At 57.3% G+C, this 11,949-nt stretch overlaps 1 protein-coding gene across 1 annotated transcript in view; it reads left to right on the forward strand.

Annotated features, from left to right (window-relative positions):
* The first annotated feature begins 2,633 nt into the window (after positions 1–2,633).
* Positions 2,634–11,949, forward strand: part of SORBS3 (sorbin and SH3 domain containing 3) — a 19,518-nt gene continuing 10,202 nt past the window's right edge. The window contains exons 1-10 of the mRNA XM_025044263.1: positions 2,634–2,750; positions 3,001–3,118; positions 4,549–4,742; positions 5,634–5,697; positions 7,938–7,976; positions 8,455–8,521; positions 10,241–10,331; positions 10,545–10,631; positions 10,727–10,780; positions 11,519–11,670. Of these exons, the coding sequence (XP_024900031.1) occupies positions 2,649–2,750; positions 3,001–3,118; positions 4,549–4,742; positions 5,634–5,697; positions 7,938–7,976; positions 8,455–8,521; positions 10,241–10,331; positions 10,545–10,631; positions 10,727–10,780; positions 11,519–11,670 (968 nt within the window). The 5' untranslated portion in view covers positions 2,634–2,648. The remainder of the gene's footprint in view (positions 2,751–3,000; positions 3,119–4,548; positions 4,743–5,633; positions 5,698–7,937; positions 7,977–8,454; positions 8,522–10,240; positions 10,332–10,544; positions 10,632–10,726; positions 10,781–11,518; positions 11,671–11,949) is intronic.

Raw genomic sequence — 11,949 nt, forward strand, 5'->3', positions numbered from 1 at the left:
AGGCAGGAGCGCCGAGATGCTCCTGCCCTCCTGGGCGTCCTCAGTGCCTGCCACCTGCGCGCTGTGGAAGGTAGGTGCGGAGGAGAGGGGGAGGAGAGGAGGCGGGGGCGCAAGCGGGGAGGCGCCGGCTTCCAGCCCGATGGGAAGGCACAGAGCGCTGCTTCTAGGGTCCTCGCCCCAAACTCGGGGCGGGGTGAGGGGTGGGAAAGAGGTGAAAAGTCCTCTCCTCAATCCAATAAAAGCGAAATTCGGGAAAACCTGTCCTGTCCACGTGGACTCATAGCTGGAAAATACGTGTGAAGGCGCCTAGGGCCAAGCCCCCAAGGCCTGGGCATTACTTCCAGGTGGGAAGGCGTCCCCGGCTAAGCAAAGCCACTTGGCCTCTTCCAGCGCTTTGGAGCTGCCTGCCAGGGTGACGGGCTATCCCAGTGAACTCTGGACCCTCGAGATTTCCTGGCACCTATGTCCTCTGCCAAATGCAGGACCAATTTCTCCCACGCGTCATTCTACCTAGGAGAAGTCTCCTTAATGTCCTCTGGCAGGGCTTCCAGGAGAAAAACCCAGCCCATCCTTCCCCACCCAACCTTTGCATGTTCCTGGGGGTGTGCCACAGGGAGCAATGTTGGGGAGGGCCAGACTGGGTCCCCAAGGATTAGACCCCCCCTGAAAAATCTGGTGGTGTGGGGGGACCTCCAGCCCTCCCCATCCTGCCAGAGAGGGCTGGTCTCACTGAGCACAGCAGGGTGGGCCAGAGGCAGGGAAGGAGGCTGGGTCAGCTGACGGGTAGGGACTGCTGATGCTGACCTGGCAACTTGGCCTCAAGCAGTCAGCTGGTCAGGGAGGGGTGGCTGCTGGGAACCAGCCTGCCCCTGGCCTCCGGCCTCTGATCTCCCACTCTCCTATGCCTCAATTTCCCCCGCAAGGGAAGGAGAGCAGCAGGGACTGGGGTGTGTCTCCATGTTGTGCTTTGGGTAGGAGCCCTAATTGGATCCAGCTGGTGAGCTGCCCTTCCTCCAGCCTCAGCCCTCCACTCCCAACACAGCCAGAGATGGGTGTAGAAAAGATACGTCCCGAGTAGGTCTTTCATGGGTCAGAAGACGTCCCCACTCAAACCAGAGACAGGAAACTGCCCCAGCAGCGTCTGTACCCTCCAGCCTGCCATGGCCTGACCAGAAACTGGGTACAGGAGTAATCACAGCCACTGTTGTACCTGCATCCACTCTGGTCTCTGTAACTCTTCTGCTGCTTGTATGACTCCCCACTGCACACCCCTCTGTACCCATAACCTCCATGCTGCTCACATGCCCCCCGACACCCTGTGCTAACTCCACAAGTCACATTTACAGTACTGTGCTTATATGCCACCACACACACACACACACACACACACACACACACACACACGGCACTTCACAAGGCTCTTGTTGCTCTCCTGGGAGCCCCCAGACCACACAGGCATACACAAAAAACACCAGAATTGGTCTAGCCCCAGATGGTGGTGAAGGTTGGCGTGACTTCCGGCCCCGTCCAACAGCACAGATGAGGGACTCGCTCCTCACCACCACTCTCTGGGTAGCAAAGCCCTGTTGGACAACCCCACCGTCTCCATCTCCTGGCTGCCTGGAGCCTCTTCCCTTGACCTAACCTTTGCATGGAGGCAAAAGAGCCAGTCAGCCGGCTGGCCAGTCAGGCTTGCTGCTCCCAGGAAGACCCTCTGTTGAAAAAACAACCTGGAGGTATAGCAGAAAGTGTGTGTGTGTGTGTGTGTGTGTGTGTGTGTGTGTGTGTGTGTGTGTGAGAGAGAGAAGAGAGAGAGAGAGAGAGAGAGAGAGACAGCACTACCCCTCCATGTACAAGTCTAACTTTGCTCTTAACCACTGCTGTGCTCCCTGCCCCCACCCCTCACTGGCACCTCGAGCCCTCTGAAGCATCAGTTTGAGCCAAAGAGGCCGAACAAGACAGCTGATACTCCTCTGAGCTCAGGAGTGGTTCCTGCTGCCTAGAAATGCCCCCACACTCCATTCCCCAGAACCTTGGCCCTGCTCAGCAGTGGGTGGGTGACCTTGCTGTTGCCCAGGGCCTCCCTGCTCCTCCCTCTCTGCCTGAGGAACCCCTTGTGCCTGCTGGGGAGCAAATGCTCACACAGGGACTGGGGGATGCAGAGGGAACTGAAACTAAGTCCTGCGCGCCCAGGCTCCCCTGCCAGCTGCCCCAGTTCCCTCTGCCTTTCCTCTGGGGGAGCGGGCTGACTGTGCAGTGAGAGCCCCAGAGGGGCTGGCCATCAAGCCTGCCCTAGGCTTTGTCCAGCAGGTCCGCTCCTGGCCAGCCTCCCCTCCTCCTGACTTGGCCTCCCCTCCCCCACTCCCACCCGGAGCTCCTGCCTGGGGCCTAACAAGCAGCCCATTGTACCTCTGGGAGCAGGCATTGGCAGCCTGCAGGCGGGTGCCCCAGTGGCCTGTTTCCTGGGTCCTGAAGCTCCCACCCAGCTGGCCCCGACCCCTCCCACAGCTGTCCCCTCCTCTCCCACCGATGCCAGAGGGCACAGGCAGTCCAGGCCCTGCAAGGCTTTCCCTTCCTCCTCCCTTCCCCACAGAGGACAGCCAGAGGAGCCGCTGGCACACCCGGAGTCTGCCGACCTTGACCCAAGCATGCAGGCCCCACCCTGCAGCCTCCCAGCTGGGCTCAGCCTGGACGACTTCATCCCTGGCCACCTCCGGGCCCACGTAGGGTCATCTTCCCAGGGGTCACGGGTGAGTGAGACAGCAAGGGCTCATAGTCAGTGGGGATCTCATAAGACAGGTGGGGAGCAGGATTAAAAGACTGTAAGGAGGGAAGGCGGGGTCAGAAGGGAGCTCTAAGGTGCTTGCTGCTTTCCTGCAAAAAGGTCAGGCTGGCCCTGGAGCCCTCACCATAGGGTATGGCAGTGTCCTGGCAGCCACCCCTCCACCCTTCTGCAGAACCTTCTGGGCCTGAGCTGCTGCTCCTGGCCCCTCCTCACAGGTGCCTGTGATCCGGAATGGTGGCTCCAACACCCTTAATTTCCAGTTCCATGACCCCGCGCCCAGGACCGTGTGCAATGGGTACCTCCCACCAAGGAGAGATGCTTCCCGGCACCCAGGTGGGTCTGCTCCAGAAAACCTGCTCCGGGGGCCCTAGGCGGGGGTGGGGGATCAGACTTCCTGGGCCCTGCCATCTGGTAGCATCCCATGTTGGACGGGAGAGGGGTGGGGGCCTCAGAACGCAGCTAACTGCCTGTCTGTGTGAGCATGCTGGCCTGTGAGAGTGAAAGCTGTGGAGAGGACAGGCTGACACATCCCTTCCCCTCCCCGCCCCACCGGTGCCAGGGGAAGGAAGTGTGCAGGGGACAAGGCGGTGGCGGCCGCGGGGACCTCCAGCAGGACAGGGAATAGCTCAGGGAATAGCTCGGTTTGGGGATGGAAGAGCAGAGGAATGTAAACTCTCTGTTGGCTGTACCAGGGTGTGGGGGCCAAACCCCACGACAGGCCCTGAGTACTGCTGTAGTCTGTACTCACCGGCCCAGCACAAGGTGGACAGGCAGCCCTGGCAGCTCGTCAGCTCCTGGGCTCCTGTGAGTCACCCCAGCCTGGGCCACAGGGTCCAGGAGTGCCTGGAACATCCTGCATGGGGGCCCACCCTGGGGACCCCTCTCCTCAAGAGGCTGGCATCCTTTATTGAGCCGTTCCCTTTAGGCAGGCACTGTGTCAAGTAGTTTATTTATTTAACAAATAAGACCTGAGCACTTAGAACATGCTGGATGCTATAAAGATGCTCTATAATCCTATTCTCATTCATTTAATCCCTCGACTTCCTTGCAAAGTATCGACGTCTTTCCAGTGAGGAAATGAGTTGCAGAGAGGTTCACTCACAGAGGCTGAGCTGACATTCACATCCTGAAGCCCTTGTGCTGCTACTCTGGTGACCTAGGGACTGAAGGTTCTGGGGACATTGAGGACACCGTAGCCACGGCTGGGAATGAGTCTCTGCCCCTTACTGAGAGCCTTTCCACTGTGTGTCAGGCACCATGCTGAGTATGGTTACACACTGAATCCTTGCCAGGATGACCCTCGTTCTACAGAAGTGGAGACTGAGGCACTGGGGGGGCTGATTGCTGTGCCCAAGGTCACACAGCCAGTAGGTGGCAAAGCTAGGGTCTGAATTCAGGTCTGTCCCCTCCAAGCCCAGTGTCTTTTCTTCCTCCCCCGCTGGGATGTCCCCAGCAGTCTCTGCAAGTAATAATTCCCAGCCTTCATTCTGGAAGCTCTTAGGGTAGCCCCCAGGAAAGCAGGGTGGGGTAGGCACAGATTTCTTAAGACAAATTCCAAATTTATTCACTTTAACTAAAAATAAACAAACAGAAGCCTGTGGTGCTGCTGGGGATGGGGAGGTTGGTAGAGCCTGCGTCATCAGCTCAGACAAGATGTTGAAACATTTGAACCCACAGGGACCGATGTTCTGAAGAGCTAAGGGACAAACAAGACCAGGTGAGGCCCCTGCCCATTGCTCATGCTCTCGTGCGCATGCCCGCAGACCCCGCTTGGTATCAGACCTGGCCAGGCCCTGGGAACCGGCCCTCAGGGACCCAGAAGACCCCCACCTCCCAGCATCCCCAGAACTGGTCAGCCACATGGACCAAGGACAGCAAACGCCAGGACAAGCGCTGGGTCAAGTATGAGGGAATCGGGCCTGTGGATGAAAGCGGCATGCCTATTGCCCCCCGATCCGTGAGTCCAGGGCTGGGGGCCACTGATAGGTGGGGCTTAGGGACCTGCACTGAGCTCCACTTCTGTTAATTAAAGTAGGGGCAACCAAAGCTGCACCCAGACATTTCAGACTAAAACAGGGGTGCAACCACGGTGGGTCTCGGGGGTTGTGAGTCCCCTAAAATTATAGGCACGCTTGTATGTCTGAGTTGCACGAGTGTTTTGGGGTTCAGGGGGAGGATCTAGAATGCCCCCCAGGCTCTCAGAGGTGGAGGGCCACTGCTCTGAGGGCCGACGCTGGCCAGCGCCCCTCTTGGTTTCGGAGCCCCAGGACCAGGCACAGCGCTAGTGAACCGGTTGCGAGGTGAATGAATGACTGGCTGAATGAGTGAGCGGGAGAGTCTGAAGTGAGGAGGCCTTGCGCTGTGGGGCATGGGTGGGTCCTGGGTCCAGGCTCCGAGGGGCGAGGGGCGCCGTCCTCCTTCCACTCCATGCCTGTCTCGAGCCAGCCACCTGCCTCTAGTTCTGCACATCCTCGTCTGAACACGAAGTTGGTAACACACCCTTCCTGCCTCCCAGGGCTGTGTTGAGTCAGACAATAGGAAATGCCATTTTCCCCTATATTATTGCTTTTATTTTTCATTACATAGAAGCACGTGTTCTGTGTAGAAACATCAGATATATAGAAAAGCCAAGAGGAAAAACGTAAACTACCTCAAATCTCACGATTTAGGGATCCTTCCCTATATCTTGCTCATATATAACATGCTCCACAAAGTTCTTGTCGTTGAAGACGCCACCACAGCCCGCCCGCGGGGCTTTCGAGGGTGTCCAGAGAAAGGGCTCAGTAAGGAAAACTGTGGCTTGGTGTTGGGGGAGGGGGTGGCCCGACTTTGCCTCTTCTAATCCCAGAGTGTTGACAGCCCCAGGGACTGGTACCGGAGAATGTTCCAGCAGATTCACCGGAAAATGCCAGGTGAGACGCAGTTCCAGGGCCCTCCCTCTGCCTGAGTGGGCTCCGGCCCCTGGGGCCTGGGGAGGGAGGGGCGGAGAAGGGCACCTGCGGCTCAGAGAGGTCCAGGATCTGTGGTGAGTGGTTCCTAAAACAGGCCAAAAGAAGGAGCCTCCAATCCGCTCCCTGTCCTAGGGGGATGTGGGGGGGTGGGGAAGGCAATGACCAGACGCTGTCCTTGGTATCCTCCTGGGAGGCCGCAAGGTCACTCATTCATTCAATCAGTCCCTTGACCATCTATTGAGCACTTAACTGTGTACTGAGCACTATTCTAGGTTCTGAAGATAAAGCAGGGAACAGAAAAGGATGTCCTTCCCCTAGTGAAGCTTAAGACAGAGGGAGACAGAATAAACAGATAAATATTCAATATGGCAGATGGTGGTCAGCATGAGAGAGCAAAGGGCTGGGGAGTGCTCAGTGAGGGAGGCTGGCCAGGTGAGGCCCCTGCCAAGTGGCACTGGAGCAGAGAGCTCCGAGAGTGGAGGAGTTAGCCCTGCAGGGTGGGGGTGGGGGTGAGGGGGTTAGCGGGTTAGTATTGGCCCAGATGGGGCACCAGAGATCCAGAGGCAGAAGCAGGCCTGGCATGTTCTGGAGCATCGAGGAAAGGTCAGACTGGAGTGAGAGGGGGGTGTGAGGTGGGAGATGGGATGGTCACGGAGGGCCTTTGGGGCCATTAGAAGGACTTTGGCTTTATTCTGCAAGAGCTGAGGAGCCCCCTGGAGGTTCTGAGCAGAAGAGTGGCTCACTCTGGCTGCCAGGTCAGGAAGAGATGGGGCAGGGGCGAAAGCAGGGGACCACTTAGGAGGCCTGGCTTTAATCAGGCTAGAGATGACAGTGTCTCAGACCAGGGCAGTAGCAGCAGGCCTGGAGGGATTTGGAGACAGAGTCATGGGCATTTGCTGATGGACTGAACGTGGCATGAAAGAGAGGTGTCATAGGTGACTTTAAACCTGAGCAGGTCAAAGGATGGCGTTCCCACTTGTCAATGCAGGGAAGACTGTGGGAGGTGCAGGCATAAGAGGCCTACCATCTACATGTGGTATATCTGAGTGGAGACGTTGAGTGGGCAGTTAATACACAAGTCTGTAGTTCAGGGGGCCAGGCCTGGGCTGCAGATGGAAATTCTTGGGACTCACTCAGAGGTTTTGATGTAAAGCTTCCCAAGTAATTTCAATGTGCAGCCAAGGTTGTGAATCCTTGGAATAGATGCTCTTTTTTCAAGCCAGAAGACCAGACATGATCACCTAGGGAGATGGAGAGACAGAGGCCCAAGGTCTGAGCCTGGGGCACTGGGATGTTTAGAGGTTCCAGAGATGAGCAGCAATCAGCCTCACTGACTGAGGGACTGCAGATGGGAGGTAGGAGGAAAACCAGAGTGGTCCCCTTAAGGCCAAGTGGAAGAGGAATTTCAATAGGAAGAAGGGATCCAGTGTGACGAACGCGGCTGCTGGGCCCATACCACTGACCATTTGATTTGGGAATGTGGAGGTCACCGCATCCTCGAGAAGAGCAGTTGGGGCAACAGTGGTGGGACCGAAGCCTGCTTAACAGGAAGGGGAATTGGAGACAGCGAGAGAGTTATGGCCAGCCGTTTGCTGTGAAGGAAAGCAGAAAATTCAGGGAGCTGGAGGGAGGTGTGGGACCTAGAGAGGGGCGTCTGGTTAGTGTGTGAGGAGCTGTTGGGGCACTTCTGCCTGCCCCGGGGATCGGGGATCGAGTGGGCTGGCTGGTCAGCAGCTCCTTCTCCAAGGACTCGGGAAGTCAGAAAGTAGGAAAGTCGAAAAGTCGTGAGCACCGTGAGGAGCCAGTCTGGGCAAAGTGGGCAGGACGAGCATCTAGAAGAGGGTGCAAAAGCGGGGATAGAGAGAGAAGAGGAAGTGCAGTTTCCCCGACCGGACTCGGTGCGGCCGGTCTAGGAAGGTCAGGGAGAGGCTGTGCGTGGGAACCAGGGAGGGAGGGTTTGGGCAAGTTCACTGCCCAAGTTGGCTCGCGCAGGCCCTAAGTCTGCCAAAGGCATTTCAAGTCCTCCCCAGAACTGCCCTCCTAATTCTTTCCCTCCCTCGGGACATTCTTCAGGCCCTGACTCAGTCCCTTGGCCCCTGCTCTAGGCAGGAGGGAGGCTGGGAGCGGCCGAGACGGCCTCGCAGGGCACCCTGTCCCCTTTCGTTGCCCCACCCCTGACCTGGTCCTTTCTGCTCCCGCAGAACTGCAGCTGGACTGGACCTTTGAGGAAGCACCCAAAGGTGAGGGGGCGTGGGTGGCCCGCCCCAGCCTGGCTCTGCATTTGCCCTCCCTGCAGCCACACCTGGCCCTCTGGGGCTCCCTGGTGGGCTTAGTTGAACTTGAGAAGTTTGTGTAGCCCATTTCTGGTGAGCTCCAAATCCCCTGATAGGTGGTAATTAGGAGCCTCGGCTTCACTGTCCAGTGAATGCCCAGCCCTGGTTGTGATTTCTCTGGGCCTCTCTTTCCTCCTCTGTAAAATGGGGACATCGCCTACCCCAGAGTTGTTTTGAAGATTTAGTAGAGAGCGTAAAGCACGCAGTGCAAAGCCCACATTTACTGGAGCACCACCCCTGTTCACGAGCCACCTGGGAGTGTGGGTGGGCATGGGTTCCAGAACCTGCGATGGTCACCCAGGCACCCTCGACCCCTGCGCTCACCTCCCCCACCCTGCCTGTCTTCTCCTGCCTTCAGTGTCTTCCTCCTGTGCTGCCTCTGCAGACTCAAGGAACCCCGGGCCCCAGCAAAGACCTGCCTCCAGGCCGGGCCAGGCCTCCTCTCTGAGTGGGTGAGCCAAGGTGGGGAAGGGCCTGAGGGATGCAGAGAGGCGCTGGCTTCCTTGTGGAACTGGTGTCCCTGGTGGCCACAGCCAGCACAGCCTTGGAGCAGGCAGGTGGGGGTCTGGCTCCCCTTACTGCTCAGCCCCTTCTCAGGGCTCCCATGGCTCCAGAAACTCCCTTCTCCTCCAGGGCCCAAAAGGAATGGTGGGCAGGGGTAGACTTTGCATCCATTCCTGGTCATAAGCCCCGTGATGCTTGTGTGGTGGGCAGCTGGAACTCATCACCCCAAAGACCCATAGGTCATATGGGGTGGAGGGTGAGGGCGCCCACAGCTAGGTGTGGGTGGACCTGTGGCCATCCACTCTGAAGCCTGAGGAAAACAAGGGGAGTGGAGGATCCTCCCAGATGCCACTGAAAGAGGAACCCCTCCAGACAGGTGAAGGATGTAACTGTTTTTCTCCGTGCAAGACACATAGGCCCAGCCCGGGCTGCCAGGGCCTGGAGGGCTCAATTCCACCTTGGGAGTCAGGAACTTTGCTGTCCGTGAAATCAATGAGGTTCTTATTCCTTTGCAGGGAGGGGTTAACTGGCATAGCCATAACTGGCATGGGCTCTAGGCATCAATATGATGGAGACTGAGAGCTCAAGATTGGGACCCAGAGTTCTGGATTCAAGCTGGTGTGCTGCCACTAGCCATGTGACTGGGCAACTTAACCAATCTAAGACTCAGTATCTGTTAAGTGGAGATCATAAGGCGGTTTGTAAGGATCAAGGCACATAGCAAGTCTACACAAACATTACTAATATACAGGCTTAATTACGAGTAGAGCTTCTTTAAATTAAGAACAACGTATTCCATTCTCATTATCACCAATATTACCAATATTATTTTAAAAATAGAGAATGTAGTCAAAATTACAGCCAACAAATCCTGACCTTCCAGTCAGACATTTCATCATTCGATAAGCTTGGCACAGTAATTCCACTTAATGGAAACATTCAAATTCAGCAGAGGCTGGAACATTCAAGCCAACCAAGATGGGAGCTCTGGAGGGGGACGAAGGCAAATGTGACAGTGCAGTACCTGGAATGCGGCTGGTCTCCCAGATGATGTCGCTGAACCAGCACCCTCGGGGAACTGAGGTCCAGGGAGCAGAAACAACTTGCCCAGGGCTTCTGGGCCAGGGCTGCAGTCTCTTTCTCTGTCCAGGGTTTTACTCAGACTAGGATGTAGTCCCCACACCCTTGGGCATGGGTACAAGACCACTCAATGTGGCAGCAGAAAGACCAGCTTCATTTAATAAGCGTGAACATACATAACCACAGTCTTGGGGCCAGACTGAACACAAATGCGGGCTGTTCACCAAGGCCATCAGGAAAGGGACTGGCCCCTCATGGAGCAAATGCATATGTCAGGACTTTTCCTGGCTGTCTCACATACATCCCCTCACCTAAGCCTCACCACACCTGGGTACAGGTGGGAATCGTTCCCACATTGCAGGTATCGAATCGGAGGCTCCGAGAGTTCAGTCACTTGGCAAAAGGTAGCACAGCTAAGTGGTGGAGCTGGGATTTGAACTCTGATCCCATAACCTTTCACTATTTAACACTGCTCTGCAGCCCAGAGCAGGTGCGGATGCGGGGTGCAGCTCCCTCTCCCAGGCTGTGTTCTCGCTTATGCCAGTTTCCCTAAAAGGAACTGAAGAGATGACCTTCCCTTTCTCTAGAAGAAGCTGGGACCTCTCTGAAGAGTTTTCTAGAAACACTTCCAACTGTAATCCTGGAACATTCTCTTCCCTGCCCCAGACCCCAAATCAGGTAGCCCGCCCAGCACCCTCCCCACGCCACCCCCACCGTCATGCTCTTTGGCTGGGCCCTTTCATCTGGGGCCTGTGCAGACAGGAGAGCCCAGAATCCTTAGGGAACTGGCGGGCATAGGGGTGGGGCAGCGGTCGGAAATCCTGCTTTTTGAGCCTGCCCAGTGTCCCAGTACGCCTTTACTCAAGCTGATGCCCACCCACCTCCATGCAGGTGCCCAGACGCCGAGAAAAAGTGGACAATGTCTGGACAGAAGAATCTTGGAACCAATTTCTGCAAGAACTAGAGACTGGGCAGAAGGTGAGGGTGAGCCTGGTTTTCTGGGAGTGGATGCACTCCCTGACTAGTGCATTTTGGAAAGCGAGTTCACACCCTCTAACCCTTCCCACCCTTAGCCCAAGAAACCGCTGGTGGATGACCCTGTTGAGAAGCCCTCCCAGCCCATTGAGGTGAGTGCTGCAGGGAAGGTGGGGGGAGAGGAGACAGCAATGTTGGGGCACAAATGAGAGAAATTCTGGGTGGTGGTGTCCCAGTGACCATGGTCAAAGGCCACGGCCCCAGGCTCTGATCCTCTCCAGTCCCACACCACTTACCTCTGTATCCCCAGCACCCAGGACACTGCCTGGCACACAGTAGGCACTCAAACGTGTGTTGACCAAAGCAGGATCAGAGAAGGGAGGAGTAAGTGTGGAATGGAATTGTCAGGAAATAGTTTTTGGAGGACCTGGGCTCTAAAGAGTTGAGAGGGCTTGGCCAGGCAGAGAGAGGGCGCTGGGGGGGTGGGGGGAAGGGGAGGCACAGAGGCGAAGGCTGGAAGGCTGGATGGGCAGTAGGATGGGAGAGCAGGAAGGGAGAGGGAATGGGAAGCCCTGCAGGCTCCCAGAGAAGTAACGTGACAAAAAATGGTCCTGAGTCCTAAGGGATTGTCATGGGAGTACCAGATGGGTGAGCTGGGTCAGGAGGGACGGCCCTCCTGACACTCTGAGACACACCTCCGGGCAGGCACGCAGGCAAGGAGCCTGTCCTGGCCCTGTGCCCGGAGCCTGCCCTTTACGCAAGCACAGTGTGCTTTGTCCCGCTGCCCATTGGACTTCTCACATGTGACCTTTGACCAGAGGCCCCCCCTACACTGCACTGCTTCTCCCCCCTCCCCCCACTGCCCAAGTGTCTTCCCATCACCCGCCAAGGTCCTGCTGGAGAGAGAGCTGGCTAAGCTGAGCGCCGAGCTGGACAAAGACCTGCGGGCCATCGAGACCCGTCAACTATCCCCTAAGGTACCGGCCTCCCAGCCCCCTCCTAGGGGACGCTGGGCCCCGGAGCCCGCAGCCGCCGTGCTTGGGTGGGAGGGGCAGGCAGGCAGGAGGTGTTCCTTCGGTCGCACTCGGCGCGACCTTGGGCAGACTTACTCTGTGTCTGCGCTCTCCTCTGTAAAAGGCTGGGCATGGACGTTTCCAAGTGACCCCTAAGAACCCTTCCAGGCCGAGTCCGCGTCAGCCTGACGTCGGGGTGCCGGGACTCCGCGCCCCGCCCCCGGACCTCAGCCAGCAGGGATCCCCCACCCCTCCCCGGTCCGCTTTCCCGGGCCTCCTTCCCTCTTCCGCTCCCCCTCCCCGCGCTT

The sequence above is a fragment of the Pteropus alecto genome, unplaced genomic scaffold (assembly GCF_000325575.1).
Source record: "Pteropus alecto unplaced genomic scaffold, ASM32557v1 scaffold160, whole genome shotgun sequence".
NCBI classification, from domain to species: Eukaryota; Metazoa; Chordata; class Mammalia; order Chiroptera; family Pteropodidae; genus Pteropus; species Pteropus alecto.